Genomic DNA, 25,454 nt, shown 5'->3' with positions numbered 1-25,454 from the left:
GATCTCCACCCAAGGCCAGTCTACAACACACGACTCCCCTGCCGCGGGGCCTGTTCCAAGAAGGGGCTCGCTCCATGACCTGCAGTGCTGCCCCGATGCGTGCCAGAATCTGCTATCAGCCCGTCACCAGAAAGGGAGTGCCCTTCTCAAAAATTCGCAGTTCTGTAAAACTGTCTGGTCTTTACTTGGTAATTTTGTTCAGCCAGGTCAAAAACCAGGCTATGTACTTTCCCTCAGGCAGGCGTGTTTTTCCAGAAAAGTTTATGACTTAGGGAACTGACTGACACAGTAACAAAATTTGGCCATGGGTACAAACTGGCCCTGAACACCTGTAGGGTGGAAATTAGAAGGAAATTGCTAGTACTCAGGCCAGCGAGGAGGGGGAATACCCACTCAACAGCGTTAATAAAGGCGAAAACTTAATGACTTCTAAGGTAGGGAATTACATGACAGCAGGGCCTCCGAGGTTTGTTTCTCCCTACACCCTCCAAGGAATGTTCAGGAAGGCGCATGTGACCTCCCACAACGCGACACTGCCCTAGCGGGAGGTCCTGGAGACGGTGTGAAGAACCGTGCCTCTGACAGGGAGAGAAAGAAAAAACGCTACACGATGCAGACTTGTGGTTTTAAGATTTGAAGCCGGAGCACGGATCTATGAGTTTCAGGCTTCCAGCGTGCATGAAAACTGTTGCTCGCGTGTCGACAGACCGTCTGTGGATGCTACAGTTAGTCTCTACCTCGCATGACGTTTATCCACCGAACGCGAACGCAAACGCACGTAGGGACGGGAACGGCCTGTCGGGCTACCGCGAAGGAAGCGCGGGAGCCGCAAGGCCGGCCGCTGCTAGCAGCCACCGCACCGGGCGACCCTCCGCCGCCCTCCGAGCTCCGCGGCCGCGCCCGGCCCCGCGCCGCGCGGCCCCACCGCCCCCGCCGTCGGCGCAGGGCGCGGCGAGCCGGCGGGAGCGGGGCTCGAACCCGCGGCCCTCCCGCGCGGGCGGCGCAGCCGCAGTGCCGGCGGGGGCCGCGGCAGTCCGCGGGCGCGCAGGGGATGCCGGCTCCCGTCTGCCGGCCCCCGTCTGCCGGCCCGGCCCCTCCGCGCCCACCGCTGCCGTCCTCCGCGGGGGCGTCCCGGGTGCAGCGCCGGGCGCGGGAGCGCGCAGGGATTTCGGCTGAGGCGCGGTCGCCGCCCGCGGCGATGCCCGCAGCGCGGCGCCGATAGAGGTGACGCGCATGGCGGCGGCGGCGGCGGCGGCGGCGGCGCTCCCCCTGCGCCGGCAGGGAGGCGGCCCTGCGCCCGGCGCCGCCTGCCCGGCCGCGCCGTGACCGGGGCTGCGCCGGCCGAGCGCGGCGAGGAGACGGGCTCCGCGGGGCGGCCCGGGGCTCCGGCGCGGTGACAGCGCCCGCGGCGCCTCGCAGCTGGGGGCCGGGCGCGGCGGCGGCGGGGGGCGGCCCGCGAGCGTCGGGCGCTCCGCGGCAGAGCCTCGCGTTGCGTTCCGCCCGGCCTGCGCAGGGCCCGGCGGGGCGATGTAGGGGACATGCCCTGACGGGACGGCGAGCGGACGGGCGCCGCCTGCGACCGGGAGCTGCGCCAGCGGGGGCCGCCCGCCGCGGATCGGCCGCGAGCCGGCCAGGCCCCCCCACCCCCTACCCCGGGCACCGCCGCTATGGCTGGGCCCGGCCTCTGGACGAGCATCAAGTCCCTGCTGCGGAGGAGCGAGGACCCCTTGTTCCTGAACGACTCCAGTGCCTTTGACTTCTCGGACGAGGTGGGGGACGAGGACTTCCCCCGGTTTAACAAGCTGCGAGTGGTGGTGTCGGACGACGCCTCGGAGGCGGCCCCGGAGACGCCGGTGAACGGGACGCCCCTGGGCCTGCCCTCCGACGACGACTCCCTGCTGGACCGGGACATCGCCCTGCGCAGCGCCCGGGCCGGCCGGCCGGACCCCTGCAGCAGCTGCAGCAGCCGGCGGGAGCGCTCCAAGCAGAGGAAGGTGAAGAAGCGGCTGACGCTCGCTGCCCTCCTCTACCTCCTCTTCATGACGGGGGAGCTCATAGGTGAGTGGGGGGCTTCTTGCGCCGTCTCTCCGGCCCGCGTGCCTCTCGGCCTCTTGCGCTGCGCCGGCCTTGGTTTTAAACGCTTACTAAGAGAAACTGCCTGTCACGTAGAGAGGTCGGGGAGATTAGCTGCAAGTTCAGAGAGTGAGAAGGAGCAAAGTCCACCTGTATTTTCCACGCAAGAAAAGAAAGAGGAATTTGCAACTTCCCTTACCTGAACCTCATCAGTCCCCCCAAATGGCATAAAACACGCTTCTTTTTTTTTTTTTTTTTTTTTTTTTTTGGTATGTCTAGTGGCTTTTTTTTCTCCTTTTAAGTTCCTCTTCTAAGTTTGTAAGGTGTTTTTAGCAAGGGAGAAGCTGCGTTTTATTACAGACATAAATAAAAGATGAACAATTTCATCCTCGGTATTTTTTAATTACTGCCATAATATCTTGCTGTGTTTGCAACAAGAGAAGAGGAGGGAAATAGAGTTTCTAAGTGTGACATTTACCGTAGTAACAAAACTAATATTGGGCGGGTATTCGTCGTTATTCACCAGGTACAGCAATATACTCTGTTACTTACAACTGAAAAGACAAATCCTGAGCTATCAGTAACAAGCCAGTAAAGAAGCCACTCCCTTGACAACTTACTGATGTCCTGCTGTGCTCTGGACTAGCATATGCTCTGTCCAGACATAAATCATATGACCAAAGTCAATTAAAATAATAGGTATTGTAACACTTCCCATTACAATGCATAAGAACACCAACTTGTTTGATTAAATTCTTTATCTTTTTTTGTTTGTTAGTACTTGCAAAAGGTTTTTACCTGGGAATTTGTTCCTATATAAGTGTCTGATTGTTGTTGGTCAGAAGAATGAATCTGGTGCTCAAGTTCAGCTTTTATTGCTCCCTCGTAAAGGCATGCTGTCATTTGCTATTCAGGTTGAAGAGAACCTGTGCATTATACAGCAGTCTACAAAAGGACTGTGCTTTACTTAATAGGCTATAGCAGCATAGGCTTGAAATAAAATTAAATTTGAAGGTCCCTTGGATGCGTAGGTGAGCTATTAAACGTTATACCTTTGCCATTATCTAATCATTTTTACAAAGGATAGTATTTATCTTTTAATCTCTGTTCATTTATCAGTATAAGTGTCCCGTTACCATCTGTCTTCTGGATACATCCATGCCATTCAGTGCAAGTGCCTGCTTGGTGCTACTCAGAATCCTGAAGAACGCTTAAACTCTCTCATCCACTTTCCCCTGAAGTAGTGGAGAGCCTTACACAGTGCCAGTACATTGATGTGCATGTTGAGCCAGGTCTCTAGCAAACTATAACAATTAATGGCTTTTAAATTGCTTTCATTTTAACACACAAGTCTAAATCAGAGCTAATCAGATGAATTATTGGCTGTAATTCACCAGGAAGAAAAAAAAAAGGAGAAATCAAGTCACAAAAACTTTCTGGAAGAACAGAGATGCCTCAGGTATAGTAACATGGGACCTACATCCTCCTCCTCACCTATGCAAATTTGGTCAGTAATGACTGAAGATCTGATGTTTGCTGGTGTGAAGTGAGCTTATGCTCTTGGATCACCTGTCCTAGGACAGTTGCGAATTATATCTTTAAGACAGAAACTTCTGCAAGATGGATAGGGAGCAAAATCATTGCCTGAGTATAAATAATACATTTTGTCCCACATATGTAGAAAAAAAATCCCTAGGAGAAATGGTCTGTTTTTCAGAGAGAGACCAGAACACTGACTGTATCTGCACTAGTTTTATTTGTGGCCTTATTTCAGGAATGCCGGTTAATGGAAAAAAGTAGTTCTGTCCTTCAGCATCTCTCAGTGTGTGGTTAGTCATTAATAACACTGCTACAATACATCAGCTTATCATGGATAAGGCACTTCACATCAAACCTGTTGCAGGGATCTGGTTGAATGCCTCCATTTGCCCCTTGGCTCCATTTTTTGTCTCTGGCTGAGATTTTGGTTCAGGATGAACTAGGGTAAATTTGATAAGCAACATAGTGTTGTATCTCAGACATAGACATCCTTTAACATGACAGTGATTTTATTTGATTGTATTCATATCAGAGTTCTAATATATGCTGAACTGAGTTCATCTGAAGGGGCCCTTGCTGAATGATATGTTTGAGCTGTTGGCAGCTTGATGCTGAAGTCACTAAGAGTTAGGGGCTTTGGATCCGATTCATGCTATTGTAGACCTCTCCATAGCTAGTGCAGGGAGTGCTCTAGAAATAATAGGTCTTGAGAGTAACAATACTCCCTCATCACTGTCACATCATCTGTTGTTTCTCCCTTACAGCCAGGACTTCTGCAGGCTCAGCTCAGGGTGGCGGATTTGTCTGTGCAAAGCATTAGTACTGTGGTGTGGGCTCATCCTCCTTGGGTTTATGTATGCTGTTACCAGCCCTATTTCATTATCTGGGCAGACAGCACTAAGGGCCAGACCTATAAAATATTCAGGCATACAGCCTCCACAGAGAATAAATAGAGGACTTGGGTATCTCTGTACTTTTGTGGATCTTGACCTGAATGACTTGTCATAGGGCAAGTAATCACCAGCAGAACAAGTAATTAAAGATGGAGCCCTCAAGTCCTGAGTCAGTGCCCTATCTGTTTAATTTATTTTACTCCAGCCCTGTGTTCTGTCTGGTTGGTTTCAAATTTTGGAACTCTTTGAATTAATCTGTAGCTCAGGCATTTGGGAAACTTTGTTTGATCACATAGGACATTTTAACTGACTTCTTTTTATGATCTTTGACAGATTTGAGTTTCTGAAAAAAAGGCAATCAGACAATTGATTTGTTCAGTAAAAATCTTTCTGCTGTTACCAATGTCAAGATGAAGGAAATCTTGTTTCAGCACCTTTTTTATGAAATCTTGATTGGACTATTTTTTCCAAAGTATAGCCAAGCTCATTACCCCAGCCCACCTCAGTGTTTGTTATTTAATTTGATGAACAGTCATTGTAAAAGTCAGGTAACAACTTACACTTTGTGGGAACCATTTAGCATCAAGAAATGAAAAACATATTGCAAGTCCTAGTTAGCTTTTCTGACAGGATTTTGATGTTTTCAGCTATGTTTAGAGATTTCTAATTGATCGTCCATGAGGAGGACTGCTGTCCTTCACGGGTCACTGAAAACAGTGGTGAGCCATCAAGCTGTCTATTTGTAAAGGTTATAGATGTCTTTTTTTGCCAAGTTGCCAGTCATGTTTAAACAGCCCTTAGGCAGTACCTTTAACCAAGCAATGAACTGATACGTTTGGAAACAGAGCGCCTTTGATTTCAGAATTTCATAAATCTCAGTTATGTTTTCTTAATCCACATGCTGCATTATTAGCTTCAGTACCTGAATTCCTTCTTTATCATTTTATTTTTAAAATCTTTAAGTGAGAGGCTAGCTGAAATAGAATTGACTCATCTTGCACTGAAGTGATTCTCAAAATTAATACATGTGAATTAACATAGATACTTTAAATGATCATACATGTAAACTACTAAATTAAATGTCCTTAGATATAAATTACTGTTTCTTCTATGTTGACTATAAAAGAGGCTGAGTTGCACATTTCTAAGTCATATTTTTTAAAATCATGTGAGAACACAAATTAATTCAGACAGGAAAGGCATAACTCATTTTACTTGAAAAGCTGCTGAATTGCTAAATCTTAAAAACTCATTATTTTTGAGCTGTGATGGCCTTTGGAAAACTGCAGCCTCAGAAGAATGTGACTTGGAAACTTTGGAACAACTGAAGAAAGGGGGATGGAGGAAAGGAACTGGTTGAAATGTGGTGTATTTGGTAGTTACCCACAGTACAAGCAATACTAGAGTATCAGCCATGCTGTCTGCAGGTGTGTACACATACAAACACCCACAGCCACCCACCCACACTTGTTTTATAACTAGTCTTGAAAGCAATCAGCCAGTTGTGAATTTCCTGTTGCTATTACCTCATGGTCAGCCTCTTCACTAAGACAGTTTTAATTGTATATGAAGATACCTTTACTCAGAATGTTAGTTGGAGCCTCAAGCCTGCCAAATGGCACGCCAGCTGCATGCTCGTGCTCAGTAGAATTTACAGGCTGAATGACAATCTCAAGGTAAAAAGAGAAACTAAATCACAGCTGAGCTGACACTAAAGATGTGATCTTTCTGAGAAAACGGGCTTACCTTCATGCATATGGAAGACAACGCAGCCTGTCCTTGATTCCCCTTTGGATAAGGGATGTTTAAGAGACAGGCGCGTTGTTTAAATCTCATCCATCCCATAGTAGCATTAGCAATTGAATTGGAACAGAGATATTAACCTTTGATCTGAGGTTATTTATCTCAATGCAGCTCATAATTATGAGAAAAAATTATGGTAATAAATAACAAAGGAAAACGCTGTGCAAGTGAAAGTCATTGTCTGGAATATATATTGGCAGAACTTACACACCCTTGCCAGGACAGGGAATAATGAAGGTTAAAAGATAATGTAATGAGAATAAAAAGGGGGCATGGTAAATTTCCTTGCCATTGAGTTAATTGGATTTCTGTCCCTGTTCCATAGTGTCAAAATATTTAACTGACATAGCTTAATAAAAGAATCAGCTGATTAAGCACATATGCAATAATATATAGAGAAAAGATACAAAACTATTTGGGGCCTGATCTTTCAAATGTTATGATGCAAGTAGTCTCTGTGAGAATAACAGGAGTGAATACTTTCTATGTCACTCTTAATAGAACATTTCACTGCACTTGTAACTATGGTAGCTTTAAATTATAGCATGGCATTTTGATTGTAATGGCAGAAAACCCCATTTAGTGATTGTAAGAAAGGCTCTCATGCACTTAATGCTCTGTTCTGGACCCCCCCCCCCCCCCCCCCCTCCCCCAAACTGTAAGCTATGCCAAGAGGATATTATCTAGAATCATTAATGTAATGTGTCTTGACTTTTCCAACTTTGTTTTCAGGTGGATATGTTGCTAACAGTCTAGCAATTATGACAGATGCACTTCATATGTTAACTGACCTTAGCGGTATTATTTTGACCCTGCTTGCTCTCTGGCTGTCTGCAAAATCTCCCACAAAGAGGTTCACTTTTGGATTTCATCGTTTAGGTATGTAGATACCAGCTTTTGCTATTAATAGAGTATTTTAAGCAACAATTGTAAAGGTCACCTAATTCTAGAAGAATAGGTAACTGGAAAGAAAGTAGCAACAAACCTAAAAGTTGCTTTATGGTTAACACCCTGACTCTAATGTCCTTTTCACTGGCCGTTGTGGATCCACTACATAGGTGGTATTGCCACAAGCGAATAGATAATAAAAAAATAATTTTTTAAATGTTAAACCTCAGCCAAAAGTGAAGTTTGATGGCAGCATTTTACTCAGTGGGAGGAGGATGAGTCTCTCCATCTCTGTGGAACTAGGACTTAGCAGATTCAGAGTTAAATTCTGAATGCTTGATCCATCTTCCATCTTAAAGAAGAATGTTGGGGAACTGGATGCATGATGACATTGTAAATATGACTTCCTACATATGAACCATGGCCTAAGAAGTTTAAAAAGGGTTCAGAGGAGGGAAGCTGTCCCCAGCAAGAACAAGGGTGGATATGCAGCTATGTTTCACAGCCCGTCCGTAGTCACTGGGCTGTTGCATTAGGCCAGGCCCCTGTGCACCTTTGTGCTTTGGAATTGAGGCTGTTGAGCAGAACAGGGGCACATTCTTTGGTCACTCACTGCTGTACCACTGTTACTGCTTGTGTGACACACCGAGGAGCTTGTTGCTGCAGGAGCTGTACATGTCAGTCAGTTATTGTTCACAACAGATTATTGCCAGTGCCTAGGATTTATGAAGTCCCATTGACTTCAGTAAAATTATGACACTGGAAAAAGGTCCTATTCAATGTGAAAAATGACATCTTAATCCAGAACTAAAAATTTCTGTAGAGCATATTATCAGAGAGCTCTGCCCTGCCAGAAGCCACATAAATCAGTATTCCTCTTGCACTCCCTAACCCACACAAAGCAGAGGTCAAAATGTCCCATGGTTTGCAATACAGTAAGTTACTTGACCTCTGCCCATTTTAGGTGTCTGTAAAAAGAAATATAAACAGAATTATGTATTAAACCTTGAAAGAGTATTTTCAGGATTCATTACTTCATATTTGGAAACATAATGATGATAAAGGGTGTTTCCATGTGGTTGCTAACTGGATATAGTAATTCATAATTTACAGCTGCAGGTCTTGTAGACATTTTACCAAAAGCTTCAACCTTTACTCTTCATGAAAAAGATAATTTCTAGTGTCACAGTTTGCTACCTCTGCTCTATACATTCTATAGTGTATATTTTTCAAGGAATTTCAAAGTCTTGTGTAGTCATTATTTGCAATTCTTATTTTGGCTGCTAGAACAGCAGTAGAATTCAACAACTCCATCACTTTTAGTCATTTGTCATCGGTTAGTCACTAATGCATGAATGCATAACTCTATACACTAGCAAAGATCTTTGGGGCTTTAGCAAGAAAGCATTAACAATGCCAGCATTTCCCATTACAAACTTTTCTTTCAAGAAGTTTTAATTTTGCGATAGGAGCTCCCCTCATACTGAAACCTGACCTTGCAGATATGCCCCTCGCATTTGCTCATGCTCCCCAGAAGGATGTTTGCTAGCATTTATACATATTTTAACCCTATTTAAAAATCATTTGAGTACTTATGTGTCTTTGTAACTTTTCTAAAACCAAATAGTATATACATTGAACATGCCGTGGCCTAGCTTAAAAGAGGAGTTAATCTTAAGAAAAATAGAAGAAACTTACTTAACCATTAAAATCTTACTCAGTTCTGTAATTTTTCGCTGACTTTTCAATTAATTTGAGGACTCCATAGCACTTCGCAAGCACAAATCCCTGAGGATTCCTGCCACCTCACTTTCTTTTTTTTTTTTCTCCATTTACTGCAAATGAAAATACTGCCCAGACTGATCAAGTGGTGGCCCGTGGGTCAGATCTGGCCCATAGAATTAGTCTGTTATCACCCACCATCTTCTCCCTGGGAGAAGCTACAGGGAGCAGCTTCTCAGTTCTGCAATAATTACTCCTTCTTTTCTGCTGCACAGTGCCAGTAGGTAGTCAAACACTAGAATGGGTTGCACAGTTGGAAATACTCAAAACCCAACTGGACACAGCCCTGAGCAACTTGCTATAGTTAACCTTGCTTTGAGCTGGACTACACAGTTTCCAGGGGTTCCTTTCTACCTCAACCATTCTGCATGACTAGCAGCAGTGCAGCTTTCTCTGTAGGAGGAGGAGGACTAGAGCCTGGGGGTGGGGGGAAGAGTTTTCTGTGGCTGCAATGAGGAAGGGGAAGCAGGTAAAGGCCCTGCAAGAGACCCCCAAACCTTGACCTAGGCTCTGCAAGTACAGAAGATGGGATGGTTCAAAATTACTATACACAGATTTTCTAAAGTCACATTTGTGAAACTTATTTGCCTTATTTTAGGCGTGCAGTCTGGATGCCGTGGCCCAAGAGCCCAGTTTCACACATCAGTAAATGTTGGCAATAGAACAAAGCTGCTTCTAGGGTATATCCTCACTGTAACATGTTTTTCCAAATAACCTATATGTAAGAAGCTTGTCAGCAAATAATATAAGCTCAACAATAGCTTGAATTTCATGAGAGAGATGTTAAAACATGACAATGTTAAAGATAGGGTACAAATTGAGCATCTGTCAGAAAAAATGGGGAGCATTTGTTTAAAACTGGGAATACATGCAAGAACTGTCTCATCACTGACCTGCTTTGCATTAAGTTTTAAGATAATGTAAGCATGAAAACATTCTAATGAACAATGTTTCTGGTGCTCATTGCAACTTTTGTTTGCAGAACGATGACTTTTCAAACTCATTCCCATAAACGCTGCATTGTAAAGATAACAGACCCATTAGTTGTCTAGTCAAATTCCAGAAGGAAATTAGCACTAGTTTTCATTTATTTGAATTCTCTTTGAATACATAATATGTATGCTCCATCTTCAGTTTTATTCCATTTTCAGTGGTGAAAAGGAAGCTGACAGATTCAGGAACGGGTTAGAAAAGTGAAGACAAAATAATGGAAATTGCAGTCATGTCTAAGAAGGATTATACTCTTGAAGCCAAAAATAGTTCTGTTTCACCACCAAGTGGAGATACCTCCTTCTCAGCAAGATGCTGAGCAGATTTAAGCATAGATATGGAACTTGGCATTTTTCCATTGCTGCAGAGACAATGTTAGTAATGACAGAATCAGTCAGTCCACTGAGACAGTGCACAGTTCATTTCACAGGAAGAGAAAGATCTCAGCACAAATCTACAATTCTGACATGATAATGACTCTGAAAGAAACTGCAAGGAAAACACTAGTTTCCGCTGCAGAAAATACATTTTTAGATTGTAAAACCAAAATATGTTATTTCTTTGGTAAATGCTAATGTGCTATGGCTTCACAAATTTTTTAAAAAGCATTCTGGAAAGTCTTCTAAGCAATGTACTGGGTTTTTTTAACGGTGTTGCCCTGAATAATCTGCCTGCTTTGTAAAGAACGCTACCACTTGCATGGATATTTCCAGGATTTTCATGTTGCTCTGCAATCATCTGAGATTGTGACAATTGCCTTTCAGAACCTTGTTACTGCCTGGTAATGCTGGTACTTGTCCAGGCACTGACACACTACTGAGCAGCTGAATGCGTTGGTGTGAGTTTCTTCTCCCATAATGATGTTAAAAATTCAGTGTATGGATCAAGTGATTTTAGTGATATAAAATGCTTATATAGCTGCATGCTTTTTACTGTAATATTCAATAAATAAAATTAAGGCAGTTCTGTGTTAGAAATTACACCTTCTGCAGTAACCGAAGTTATACTACACGCTGACAGATTCAAATCAGAGGGAAAAGCAAGGCCATTCTCAGATCAGTATTCTTAGAGCTATGGTAGAGCCAAGAGTGGAATTTTGCCCTTACTGGGGAATAAATCAGGGCAACATGTATGGAACAAGGGGGAAGAACAACCATTACAATTCCAAGTAAATTAATTCCAACTCTGATCCTTGAATTCACACAAGAAGGCTAAGATCCCAGGGGTCCATCTGGCAAGTGACAGTCAAGAGCATTATGCATAATGATTACTGGTTACTCAGGCATGGCTGCAGATTTACATGCAATACAATGGAGCTAGCATTAAGGTTTTCCCAGTGCTTTTTGTGAAGTCCTGTATTAACTTGTTTATAACTGAGACAGGCTTTTAACTGGGCCAGTGTTTTCTCTGTCAGGTATCTTGCCCCCCCCCCCTTTTTTTTTTTTTTTTAAGTTTCAGCTGCAATAGGGCAATCATTTTCACAATATGAATCTAGAGGGTAAAAGTATGTTTATGTTAAAAGGAATCTAGTGACCCATTTGGAAATACCTATATTCTTTACAGTAGGACCTTAAAACTGTAGTGTGGACTCATCCTCCTCAGGTTTATGTATGCTATTACTAGCCCAATTTCATGACTTGTGTACTGAGGCAGACAGCACTAAGGTCCTGGCCCATAAAATATTCAGGCCTATTTACCTCACATCAGAACAGCAGGAACCTTATAGAGAGCTGTAACCAATTTCCACAGATGTAAATGGCAGTGGAAGGTGCAGGACAATGAAATACTTAGTTTTTATTAACTTTCTAATTTTCTCTTTATTTTAATGTATGTGCCCTTTTGAAAATCCCAGCTGATCAGATAAAATTCCTACACCAAAATGTTAGTCATAACATTCTTACTTTTGTGAAATATGAGTATTTGGTAAACATTAGCTAATGCTAAAACAGCGTATTACAGCAATCCTTCATAGCTGAAATCTGCCATGAATGACATGTAGGTAGACATATGTCAAGAAGCTTAGGAGTAATATGTCTGACAAGTTTGTACTGTTCAGTTTCTTAATATTTTTATAATTTTTTCTCCATCCTAAATACAAAGGGATATACAAAAGTCCTATCTAAATCCAGCTTAATACTGTGGACACTTGAAATCAAGTTTTCTCTTATTTGTAGGTAGGCTGGTGATGTTTGAGAACACCTATCTTCCTCTCCTGTGAACAGGGCCTTTGTTTGTGACTTGTCAGGCAAAAGTTCTGGGATGCCTGAAGAAGTCACAGTCATCGCCCGTGCAGAAATTTTCAGAGAAAACATAATTTGAGGGATATACTGACAGGGAAGTGTGAAGGAACACTCCATTTGTTAATACTATTTTATGAGTTTTATTTACTGCACACCTTGTTAGTTGTGCATAAGGGTTATAACACGCATTATATAGTTAAAATAATTAAGGCTCTGTCCACATTCCAATTTGGAAATAGAAATAGATCTGAGACTCACTTTTGTAATGTTGTTTCCTTTCTGTTTGCAGAAGTATTGTCAGCCATCATCAGTGTATTGCTGGTCTATATCCTTATGGCATTCCTCTTGTATGAAGCTGTTCAAAGAACTATCCATATGGACTATGAAATAAATGGCGATATCATGCTGATTACAGCAGCGGTTGGTGTTGCAGTTAACTTAATGTAAGATCTTCCTTTCTTTCCATTAACACTTATAAATGTATTTCTGAATAAGCTGGTAATTCATTCATGCCCTGTAACTTTCTCATGGAATGTAATTTTGCTGGACCCCTTCATTTTCATAACGAAGACAAGAAATGATACTGAGTATATTACTTTTTCAATTATTTGGTTTAAAATGAAAGAAAAAAAGCAACAAAAAACCCCCACCCACCAAAACTTAAAGCCTGTTTCTTGGAGTGTTTTTCTTCTTTCACTTTCAGAATGGGTTTTTTGCTGAATCAATCTGGCCACCTTCACTCCCACTCCCATTCCCACCCTCACTCTCACGTACCTCAGTCGAACTCTCCTAACACAGCCCACAGCAGTAGCCATGGACACAGCAGCCTTGCCGTGAGAGCAGCATTTGTACATGCCCTTGGGGACCTGGTACAAAGTATTGGTGTGCTCGTAGCTGCATATATCATACGCTTTAAGGTAAGGAATGGCTAGTCTTTGAGGCAGGGTGGAATTTTTTTAATTTCAACTCCAGTGATTAAATTAAAAAGGGACTTGTTTATTTAAGTTATTAAAAAAAATACTTTGTGCTATTCTATTATCACCTTCATACGTTCATGCAAAATAAGCAAAGGCTATCTCTATTATGTATTTTGTAACTATTCAAACAAAAAGAAATATTCATGAAAGTTGTAGCTGGAAGTAACTGCATTTTCTAAGTGAGATTATTTTCATACATCCTTTAACACTTTGGAACTTCCCTTGCAGCCAGAATACAAGATTGCTGATCCTATATGTACATACGTATTCTCCATACTGGTGGTTTTGACAACAGTTCGAATTCTGTGTGACACAGGAGTTATTATTCTGGAAGGTAAGATCTGCGCACAGTCTGCAGTACTTTACATGTCAAATACCAGTGAGCATTGGCACTTTGACATCACGATCACCATCTCTAACAATGTGAATTGTGTCTGGAGACTTGTTTATCCTCCTGCTGCTTTAGTCTGTTGGTTCTTGATGGCTCATCTAAATTGCAGCAGTCTTTAGGTGTCTTTGAACTCTGTCAGAATGACACAAGTCCTAGCTCTGCTCACCCTTTCCCATCAGGAGATGGTAAAGTGAAACGTACAGAACTTTCTTGTGCGTCTGCAATGCCTGTCAGCTAAACTAACTGAACATTTGCCCACACTAAGCTCTACACTTTGATTACTTGTAAAGTTAAAAGTGAATGTGAACACACGTAAAAGGAGGAAGCAAGCTTAGGCCAAATGGCTGGACAGGTAGTTCACACCTGTACTGTCTTCCCCATTTCCACAAGTGCTGTTGTATTACTTGTGTGCTTCTACTGTTACCGTAAGGGAATCTACAAGTAAAGAGTGGTGTAAAAAGGAAGAAGAAAAAGAAAGAAAAAGCTGAACACAAGCTCAAGAATCTTATCTCATGTGGTGACTTAGAGGAAAGATGCCAGCAACATTCTTTGCATTATCATAGCTAACATGCCAACTATTACTGCTTGATTTAGTACTTTTACCTTATGAAAGTGAATATTTTAGGGATGGGAGAAAAATCCTAGGTTTTAACTGCACCTTCCTAGGTGTCTCACGTGAGCTATTACTGACTTTACTTGTATTATGTTATGAGGTTAAATCAAGGACCTCAAAATATTCAATGTCAGGTGCTTTTGCTGTCATTTAGGGGAAGAAAAACCCCAACAAACTCCCCCCCAAAACAACAAAATGGAAGTTCACTGAGAGGCAAAAATGGTGATATTTGCTTAAGAAACCTCAGTTAGCTCCAATGCAATAGCTAAGATTTAGCTGAAGAAAACAGATAAGAAACTAGTGCTGTATCAGATTCCAGATATTTTGACTTGTAGCTGTTTGCAGAGGTATTCTAGTTGTCATAAGAATCTCCAAATTAATGATGTTATTAAAAGTGATGATAGGTGGGCTTTATGTCCTTGGAGTTGTATCAGCTTTCACTATTAATTTTAACTTAAGTTTCATCATTATACTAGGAATGCTAAATTTAAAACTTAAATTATTATATAATACAAGCAATAAGATTCTAGCTTTTAATACAGATTTAAAAGGCAGCATGGAAGCCTATCAATAGCATGATGTGAGATATCAAAATTTGAGTCCATGTTTCCTGGGGAGAAGGCGGCTGTAGAAATAATACCTTGCAGTTAGCTAGTTATTTATCAGCTAAACAATTTTTTATGGTCTTTACTAGAAGGAAAATTTTGTTTAATATGAGACAATCCTAAACATTGACCTTTCAAAAGAGATGGTACTGGAACAAACATAATTTTAAAAGACAGTAAGGCATCAGGTTCAGAGAGAAGTCACCAAAAATTCTGAAGAAATTTGAGAAGCAAGTGGCTGAACTCTTCATAGTATGTATAATCAAACTCCATAAAACTGGAAGATAAGCAGTAAAAAGCTATGATAGAAACAAAACTGTTCAGAAACAGACTTTATTCAGTATTTTTGTACTAGGTTTTGACCCATGTTGATTGTATAAAATTTTGATTCTGCCCTTTGTACAGCTAAAGGGTGGAGTAGGGAAGCATTAGAGGTGCTGTAGCTGCTGAAAATACTACATCCAGAAGGACTTTATCAGTGCAATCATTGATTAGCAAAGACGTCATGCTATAAGACAAAGTCATGTGTTAACCACTGTAGATGGACTACTATGAGCACTTGAAAATGATACCAGTTATGTGAAGAGAGAAGTTTCAGGAGACAGCAGGATACAGGCTTTAGCATTTTATTTTTTTTTTTTAGATTCTGACCTTAAGAGTCTGGTCTAAGCAGTTACTAGGTGTTAGAAGCTGCAGTAAAGTTGTCTACACAAGTACATCGCTCTAAAGGATCTAATGCTGGCTACTGCCAGAGAGCAGATTCTGGACAGGACAAATGACATTTGAGACAACACTGCAATTCCTGTACAACTTCTGTATCCATATTGGACTTAATATGCCAATTTGCATATTCTTCTCTATTGATAACTTGGAAGTTACTAATGACTTCCAACAGCACAAATTATAAACTCTTTTGACACAGAGATCTGTCATGACATTTTAAAGGCCACTGAGAGTTTGCAGAAGACAGAATTAATTTTATCTCATGTTTGGTATTGCAGGAGTTCCAAGGCATTTAAATGTGGATCGCATTAAGGAAGACTTGATGAAAATTGAAGATGTTTATTCTATAGAAGATTTAAATGTTTGGTCTCTCACTGCAGGAAAAACAACTGCCATAGTCCACTTGCAACTAGGTAAGCTGCTGTATGCATAATTCTAAATTAAATCTAAGTGTAGAACCGTCCCCCCCGCCCCCGCTTCTCTTCATATTGTTATTTAAGTTGAACCAGGAAATACCATTATGGGAGGAAAAAAAAAAATCTACTAATTATGGTTTTGTACAGCAAGGTATAGAATGCATTGGCCCAGAAGGACACACTGTAAATGAAAATTGTGCAAAGAAAATATATTTGTATTGAAACATTCAATACAGATTCTTGGGGGGTGGCTTGTGGGGGAAGAAAAAAAATTTCTCTCAGAAATTCCCTTATTTTGTCCAGGGAAAGACAGAGTGAAGTTCTAATGTGGAACAATCTGACATATGAATAATACATATGTTTTGCCAAAACGTGCTGATTTAGATATCTAATGGTACCATGAACATTAATTCTTAGTAAGAAAGCTCAATTTTTGGGGTAGGGTGGGGGGTGGTGTCAAATATGCACACTTTTATCAAGAGGTGATTCTAGTTAAAGGATATAGACCTAAAAGGTGTAAAATAATATATAGAGAGTACATAGTGACCACAGAACAATATTAAATTAATGAGTGTGAAAAACAATTATTCTAGTTGGTAACACTGATAAATTTGAGAACAGCTGGATTGTCCAGGTTTCTTGAGGATTGAATTCTATTAATTATTTTCTTGACATTTCAGTTCCTGGTAGTTCATCTAAATGGGAGGAAGTTCAGTCCAAGGCCCGACACCTGCTGCTGAACACATTTGGAATGTACAAGTGCTCTGTCCAGCTTCAGAGTTACAAACAGGAAACGAGCAAAACCTGCGCAAGTTGTCAGAGTTCCAGTGCCTAATTTCATATGTTTTGGGAACTGCTGCCTTATTCTTTATCTTGTAGTCAAAGACTGAGAGCAATAAATGCAAAATGAAAATGATCAAATAGAAATCATTACTATGTGGATTTGTACCATGTAACATGCAGCAGGGAGAACTGGTGCTGCAAAAAGTGCAGTGGTTGCCCTACAGAACATGCATTTCACTCTATCCCTTGTACTGGTTTATCCAATTTATTACGATTTTGAGACAAAGCTGTTTTCAGATTATTGTTTACAAACTGCAATGTGGCTCTGCAGATACCTCACAAATTACAGTCCATATTGTCCTTCAATAATATGTACCACAAAGTACCTGCACTCCAAATGGAGCATCAAGTATTCAGTATTTCAATTAAAGTCTGTAATGTTGGTCATGCCAGGGTTCCATAATATATCATTATCCCTGAATTCATTATATAGCATTTTTGCAATAGTAATTTTCATACAGTATCTTAAACCATAATGCATACAGTGCTAGTTGAATTCTTTTGGAAACTGTCTCTTTGGAGACACTGCAAAACACAGAATTCACTATACCCAGACCAGAAAGTTAGCTTTAATCTGGGCACTCGGAGATCCAGACAGGAAGATCCTTGCCCAGACTTCTGGTATTTAACTGGAGACCCAACACTGGACCCAAAGTGTTTTAAGTGATCAGTTATCTTTAATGTATTTTAGAATAGGGTTTATACATTAGAAACAGGTTATTTATTTTACAAAGTTTTGACTTGCAAGATGAATTTATTATTAATAATATCTTGAATGTCAACATTTGATTCACATTAAAAGGCCAGTTGATTAGCACGCATTCTAGTTATAATTAATAAATGTCCTGTAATTGATCATTTTTCCATGATTGTTTTGTTTTAAAAGTCAAATGATAGAAACTATGATTGATGTGGAGATACTCCCAAACACAATCTACAGACATGTAAAATACATGCATCTAACAGGAAAGTGGGGAGCAGAAGTTTTAGATATGTACTATTCCCTCAGTCACAGATCTCTGACCTTTTTTCATCTGTGCTTTGAGCACAGGATGGCAGTATCCCGACAGGAATGCCACTGCAATAGCAGTCCCCACTACTTGGCTTTATGAATAAAGCAAAATCCAAGTAAGCTCAGTAACCTAATGGTGCTGGACAACAATATCATATTATTGTTTTTGACAATAATATAATGACCTACAGAGGTAGAAAGGCCTTTTCTTATTCATAGAGAGATGAGGCAATTTGAAAAGGCTATTTATTCATCCAGACACCTCGAAGTTCACAAAACTGAATTGCTTAGCCTCATGGTGGAATCCCTGTACTTTGAATGTACATGGGATGATAAAACCTGACACTGAGCTATTATCAAGCTCCAATTTACACATGCTTCTGAAGTCATTTCCATTGAAGAAGCTAATAAGTGCAACAAGAATATGACCTGCAAAGTTCAGAAGATGGGAGAACTTGGCTTCAAATATTTTTTGTTTATTCTGTACTTTGATCTTTATGCAGAACTTCCACTGACATCAAAAGTAGTTCTCTATGTGGATCTGAAAGGAAAATTTTTGCCCAATAATGGATATTCTGATACTCAGCTGTGAATACTTAAGCTATTGCCTGTTTTGAAACTTGCTAGGGTTTCACATATTCATCAGGCTGGTTTATACCTGCAATTAGTGGTAACAATCTTGGCTTCTTTTCTCCCCTTTTTTGAGGTAGGGGGTCACATGATGAGTTTTTATTGGTGAAAACTGACAGCACAGTATGAATTTGGACAAAGCACACATAACACTGGATTATGTTTATGTCTGTTCTGGTAAGAAATGGGAACACTTGAGTACAGCATGGGAGCACATACAGCTCAGAGGCAAAGTAGCACTGTACTTGGGAAGTTAACGCTTCAATAAAAACACTATCATTAATTAAGTCATATCACAGTTCATGAAAAATGTGCATCCTGTCCTTACAAACTTACTGGAAAAAAATACCACAAACAAACAACAGGTATTTTGCACATACTAATACTCAAATAGGTTTTAATTAAATTGGGGTTTACAATTGATGTAATTAGAAGTTGAAGTACAGTAGACATGTATTGTATTTGGAGTTTTTTAATAATTTACTACACATTTGTTTAATTGAAGAAAAAAGCAGAAGTGTGTTGCTTTATTGTGGGTTTTATTAAATCAATTATTAAACTTCATATTGCTGTCTTACATTTATTTGTATTGCTGTCTCTCGTCATCATCTTTGATTCTTACAGCAGCTGTTTTTTGAAATGTCTGAACACTCAAGCTTAACTCAGTTTGGAGATGCTATATATAGAATGAATTACGTCTCCCTCTTCAGTCAGAAGAATTTAAGTCTTGTTATCTCCCAAGCAATAATTGCACTTTAGAAAATATAAGCTGACAAAGTATGGTGAAGGATCAGCCATAAAGTGCCTGGCAAAACATTCTTGAAACCCTACATTCACCCTTGAGGGGCCCTTGTTATCAAGGTCTATAGACTGGAAGGAGTTCAGAGAAAAAGCAACAGAAGATGAAATGAGAATAAAGAATAAAAGAGTATGCTTCAGAGCCTCCCTGAGCACTGACATTCCCTGTATTAAGGTCTAACTAAACTCACATGGAAATGTATATCTGTGTGGCCTACCTCTAATCCTTTTCTTATTCTTTTTGAATTATTCAGGGCACAGGTTGTCTGGCACTGCTATGTTTAATATAAGAATCCAGTATTCTTCTGAATCTGCTATTAATCGGCATCAAAAGGAATACGCATATTTTCACTTATAATACTCCAAGTGATGGAATAAATGAGCACAACAGAACTATAAAAATAACCAAGTAGAAATAATCAGTACACTTACTTATAAGGCTAGAGAAATACTCAGAAAATAACACTGATTTGCAAACAAACTACCAGGAATTTATGATCTAATACACAGTAACAGTACTCTGGAAGCATAAGTGACTATAAAAGAAGACAAGTTATTTTTATAGACATTGCAAGGTCATTTTTAGTACCAGCTTAGAGGAGAGGGGCCTTAGTATAAATAAGAATAAGGTCTAATGTCTTTCCAAGCAGCTCTCCAGCACATCCAGATTATTTTACATGGCAAAGATCATCTACACTCTTACAGCATTCTTTTCCTTCTACAAAATCCTTTGCTTGAAATGAAAATGCATTTACTTAATGGGATTTCTCTCTAACCAAGAGACTTGTAAGATTGGAGCAGGTTTCCACAAGTAGTATCCCTGCTTTCCACAGCAGTGCTGCAATGCTCTTGCTGACTGAACAGCTGAAATCCTGTGAAAATGCTGCCACCTCTAACAGTCTACATTGGGAAGAGATTTGTCCTTTCTTAATCTCTGATTGTCACCCATCCTTTTCTAAAGCATAGATACAGCTTTGATGACAACCTACTCATATGAGTCAATGAAGCATTTTTATATCGAGTAGACTGCAAACCCTCACATCCCACTCTTCTATTCTGAAATGTTCTTATCCTAAGAAGAAAATTAACAGAAACCCATCTTGTTTCTTAATGTTTTCCTTGCTTAATTTTGTGGGTTTTTTTGTTTGGGTGGTTTTTGTTTTTTTTAAACTGTGTTGACATTTAGTCTCTTCAATACCAGCAGCATTTCCTTCTACACCAGCAGAATTACCATTTAAAATGTCATACCTGAATCTCATCTCCAATTACTTTACTACTGTATGTATCTGCTATTTCTTGCAGAATCACTCCCAACTGGCAGAATGACTAAGAAAAGCAGTAGGCTAGCATTTAAAAGTAGTTTTCTGACATAAAATAAAAAAACCCCATAAGACACCCACCAACTAATGAGCGGTAAGTCTTTTGTTCAGGTATTTGGCAGAATCTCATAACACTGTGGTGATGCTGCCTAGAGCAGGGCTTTTAAGTATTATTTCTCTCTACAGATACAAGAATTTCATAAATGAGGACAGGTTGTTGGGTAATTAGATATGATATGTACTGCAGCAGCTTCCTAGACTTCAATAAGCTAGTCCATTGCCAGAGAAGCTCCCTTGAGTTCTCAAGGGGAGGGGACAATTCACTGTAAATACCCAGCTCATTTCCCTCTATCCATCCAAACGGCATCGCCAAGCTCTTTTTTCTTTCTGGTTGCTCCAAGCACATTTGGTTGTTACAGGAGTTAGCACACCTAGCTCAAATGTTATGTTTCATCAGCACTTCGCATTACACCACCACTCTCTGCTTCTCTCACCTTATTTTCTTGCGATACTCTACTCTCTCCACAGTTTCACTAATAATGTCCAGCTTACACCCTGTGCACCTGCTGTTTACGTGGTCACTAGGAGCTTCTCATGCAGCATGGGGTGTGAAACACCCCCAAACAACTTATAAGACCTGTTCTATTCAAATACATGCTTGCCCAAAGTCCGTTTCCTCTTTGGTCTCTAGATGAAAAAAAACTTCTAGCCATCAAGTTGCTAACTCACAAGGAAGACTTAATCTGAAAGCCTCCAGATTCACTTTCTACCTTAAAAAAAATAAAACAAATGTCCTCCATCTTCCACACCCTTAATCCCCTTTCCAGCTTCACCTCATCCTCCCCGTCTTTGTAACACATCATGCTGGGCACTAATGGATACTCTCTGTGCTCCGGAGCTAGCAAATCCCCTTCTGTTCTACTCTTCTCATTCCATTTTCCATGGCTGAATGCTCTGGGAAGGACCATACATGCTCTTTTGTTCTATGAAATACCTGACACAACTTTGGAAGCTGCTAGAATAAATACTTATCTTTTCTATTTGCTGCTATCCAGCTACCACAGCAATCTGCTCTTATAATGCACGCATACCTGCCTTCTATGTTTACAGCTGTAAAATAATGACATCCAAATCAATATTTTTGCTCTTCTATCTCTATTTACCTTTTCTCCATCGTGTTCTGCTTTTTTGTCTCAGTATCACACAGTTTCAAAATGACTAGCGCTAAATGTATGGGATAAAATAACTTAATTGCTTTTATTACAGTTATGAAGCCTTTACACCTTTTATGGCATCAATTTCTGTAGGAAAAAAGTATTTCATAAACACAAGCATAATTTTATCCATATGATGACTGCTTTATGATTTCCTTACTATTATACCCGGTGAAAAGATAAGTTGTTTTTCTGATTGTAACTAGCCAGTACATGAGTGTACATAAAACCAGTTAATGCTATCTGTCCAGAGCGTGTTTCACATTAAACTCAGTACTGATATATACAGGGATTTTTTATTAAGCTGATGAATACATAAAAGCAGCCAGATGCCAAGCAGACAAGAAATATGCTTTTGTCTCAAGTGCATTAAAAGCACCCAAGTCCCTGCACTCTTCCTATTTCTTTTTCCCCAAAACACAAACACAGAAGTTACCTAATAAATGCCTAAATAAATTGATGAGATGTAAATGTAAAAAATAGCTATTTAATCCTAGTAACTGGCCTTTTAAATTACAATAGATTTTTTACAAAAAACACCATAAACAAATATTTTCATAGTTAAGATGATGCTACATATTTAAACCTAGCATACAATTACTCTTGATTTTTTTATAGATTTCATGTGTTCCCTTTTTCCAAGCCCACTGTAAGAACAAGTCTGACACAAAACTGTACAGACACTCCGCTCTGAACTGTCAGCCTTCAAGGCCTTTCCCGAGTTTACCAGGAGATGGTGCACTAGTCCCAGCTTTAATAAAAAGAGCTGTGTACTGAGTATAACTATTCAAACTTCTACTTGTCAAAGGAATATACTTTGTTGCAAATTTTTAAAAAGTCTTATTAGTAAGTAAAAAAAAGTCTTAATTTTTCCTAAGGATAACACACGGGATTTAACTTTATCACAGATGCAATAAGGAAAAGCACAAACCTAGCACAGATTTGCTAATCAATTACTGGGAAGGGCTTAAGATACTTCTTAAAGGCCTTATACAGGTAAATATCATGGCATACAACGCGCAAATGCCTCCCTCCAGTTCCAAGTATGTAATAAAAAAATTGTATGAGTGGAAATTAGTTGTAGCTATGGGTATCTGAAATGCAATTAGAACAAATTATATTCATTAATGTAAACAATGTAAGTTATCATGCAAGCCCTTTGTTTCTATGAAAATAACTATTGCTTCTTTGGGGCGCTGAATTCATGTTTCCAGGACAACAAATACTTCCATCTGAAACTGTCTGCTTTTTTACAAAGGATCTGATGACACTTCCAATCAGAAACATACACAGAGGGAAGCAATTTTGTTTCAAAATAGGCAGATACAATTATAAATGTAGAATATCATTGTGTTTACACACTGCTGCAATTTCAAGTATAATATTGTCTTTTGATCTAGCTGAACAGGCTTCACAGAGAGAAAATACAGATGACAGAGGCTGAAAAACTCAGAACCACAACTTCCTTCCAGTAAGTCTTCTTTCATTTCTTCAAGCTATTAAGCAATTCTGTATTTTCTAAGCTTTTGCAGAAGACACACACCTCCAATTGGAAACGGAAATTGCCCAACCAATTACAGACACTGGTTTCTTTCTGCTTCGATATTTGCTTTAAATGTAACTTAGATGGAACAAATTATGATGGTTTTCAGGCAGCCTAGCTGCTTGGACTTGCCACAGAGCAAAGGTCAAGTCGTATCATACGAAATTTAAAAGAAAGTATTTCTTTGCATACCAAAAAGTTAAAGGGCCATGTGCAGTGATCTGTAAATGAAGATACGTTTTAGATACACTCACTTGTGGATAGCTATGCAGGATATCACATTAAATTAGATCTATTAACTGTCTTTGTAAAGCAGCAATGAAAGCAGAATATTATTCTTCCACACTTGGACTTACTACATCTGAAGTTGCTCTGGAGGAATGATCGAGGGAAGAGGTAAACCCTGATTTTAGCTATCAGAGATAGAAACAAACAGCTCACAGAGCAGGAGTAATAACAAAATTAAATCCTACTAATAGGCTCACTAACTGCTATGGCTAAGTAAGAGTATTCATACTGCAGTTTGGTTGTGGTGGTTTTTTTTGATACTTCGTTGATGACACAAGGTGTGTTTGTGTACAAAAGAGGAAGGAGGAAAGAAAACAGATAAAGACAGATCATGTGGGTACTGGAGCAACTGAAAAACATTAGACTCCATTACATTACCACGCAGCCAACTATGGAGCATACTTATATTTCTGGATCAAATTGTGGTGGTCACAAATGAAGTCAGTACCAATTTCTTTTAAAGATTGCAGCATTAGGTGATCTGTTGTGCAGTTCAACTAGGATGTCTGATATTAGTCATTTTTCTCTTGAGCAAGGTATGTTTTACCCATCTAGCCCACACCACACACATATATTACTGATGCTAAGAAAAAAAAATAAAAAGAATTGGAGCGTTACCCCCATCTTCCTTCTTTGTTGGGTTGCCATATTTGTATCTCTTTAGTGAAAAAGAAAAAAGCCCAATAGGTAAAGAAGTTCTCTTAGCTTTTGACTTTCGTAACTCTGATTACACATTTCTTCAACAAATGCTCATCTCTAGCTGCAGTAATACCTTTGTGCTTTAGTGTTTGTTATTGAGGAATGTACATTACATGTGTGGTACAGCCAAGCAGACAACTGTGATGATTTCTAAAAACAGATAGGAAGGTCAAACACTTTGGTTCTTTATTGAGTGAATCAATCTATGACTTAGGCGGCAATTTCGTTTATTTAAAGCACTCGCCCACAGAGGATATATACATTTGTCCTTTACACCTATCAAAAAGTGATACACACACCTCAAACAGAAACTTCCATGTATCACCCTGTTCTGCATACTACAAAAGCTTCCTCCTTGAACTAACACACATAGAGGAACTTGAGCAAAGACATGCCTGATCCTTAAATGTTTTTATTTCTCTTAAGGAGAGAATTTTCAAAAACCACGTACTAGTACATATACATCGACCACTAGAATTTTTGTTATATTAATTCCATGCCCCCCTGAAATCAGTATAAAAACATTCCCATAACTTCAAACTAATTTTCTTTTACATCTACTTTGCACAACATGGTATTGTAATATTAAAATTATGGCTAAGAGTTTGGCAACGAGGTAATGAACAGAACTGCAAGTCATCATGACTAGGATTTTGCTGTGTATTTCTGCTTTGGGAATAAGGTGGATATCGCAGTCTAAGCCAAACTCTGTTTTCTGACCATAGCAGGTTTCATTCAAAGCACTTCACAAGAGGAAAAATAAAAGACAGTAAAGGCAGCATAATGCTAATGTATCATTTAATAATGCTAACAGCATTGGCAGCATAATGCTAACAGTAATTTTAAAAAATATTCAGGCTTTACTGAATTAGAAAGAAAGTCATACAGCAGGAGGGAAAGATGCATCATTAAATGAAACATTCTTAACAGCTTTAATAGAAAAACTGCTTTCCCTTTGTTTTGATATAGTGAATCAGTGATTTATTACAAGTAGATGACTTTGCTTTTCCTTGGCAAACTGATAAGATTTTCCTGTTACTACCGGGGATTACAACTATCTGGATTTTCTGCATTTACTTCCTTGTTTGTGCAGTAGCATTAAGTCTGGTAAAGGATGGTGTTATTAGTTACCTGCCTACTGCAAATACATTTATTTCAATTAAAGAAATGCCAAC

General features: G+C 39.9%; 1 protein-coding gene across 2 annotated transcripts; it reads left to right on the top strand.

The window, feature by feature from the left end:
• The first annotated feature begins 1,435 nt into the window (after positions 1 to 1,435).
• Positions 1,436 to 19,001, top strand: SLC30A4 (solute carrier family 30 member 4). 2 transcript variants are annotated; one of them, XM_049813417.1, is made up of 7 exons: positions 1,436 to 2,058; positions 7,041 to 7,187; positions 12,498 to 12,651; positions 12,912 to 13,125; positions 13,414 to 13,519; positions 15,796 to 15,930; positions 16,614 to 19,001. In XM_049813417.1, exons 1-7 carry the CDS (start codon positions 1,668 to 1,670, stop codon positions 16,766 to 16,768), a joined length of 1,302 nt encoding a protein of 433 aa, XP_049669374.1. In that variant the 5' UTR covers positions 1,436 to 1,667; the 3' UTR covers positions 16,769 to 19,001. The 2 variants fall into 2 exon arrangements, with proteins under 2 accessions (XP_049669374.1, XP_049669375.1); XM_049813418.1 differs by lacking the exon at positions 7,041 to 7,187.
• Positions 19,002 to 25,454: the final 6,453 nt, after the last annotated feature.

Source organism: Accipiter gentilis, chromosome 10, assembly GCF_929443795.1.
Source record: "Accipiter gentilis chromosome 10, bAccGen1.1, whole genome shotgun sequence".
NCBI classification, from domain to species: domain Eukaryota; kingdom Metazoa; phylum Chordata; class Aves; order Accipitriformes; family Accipitridae; genus Astur; species Astur gentilis.
Note: the sequence above shows the minus strand (reverse complement) of the source record. Positions and strands in the feature narration are given on the sequence as shown.

Excerpts from the sequence above, each read along its gene's own strand:
- SLC30A4 (XM_049813417.1), top strand. The coding sequence starts at position 1,668 with ATGGCTGGGCCCGGCCTCTGGACGAGCATCAAGTCCCTGCTGCGGAGG. Across the intron at positions 13,520-15,795 it reads AGGAGTTATTATTCTGGAAG|GAGTTCCAAGGCATTTAAAT; the intron begins GTAAGATCTGCG and ends TTGGTATTGCAG. Across the intron at positions 15,931-16,613 it reads CATAGTCCACTTGCAACTAG|TTCCTGGTAGTTCATCTAAA; the intron begins GTAAGCTGCTGT and ends TTGACATTTCAG.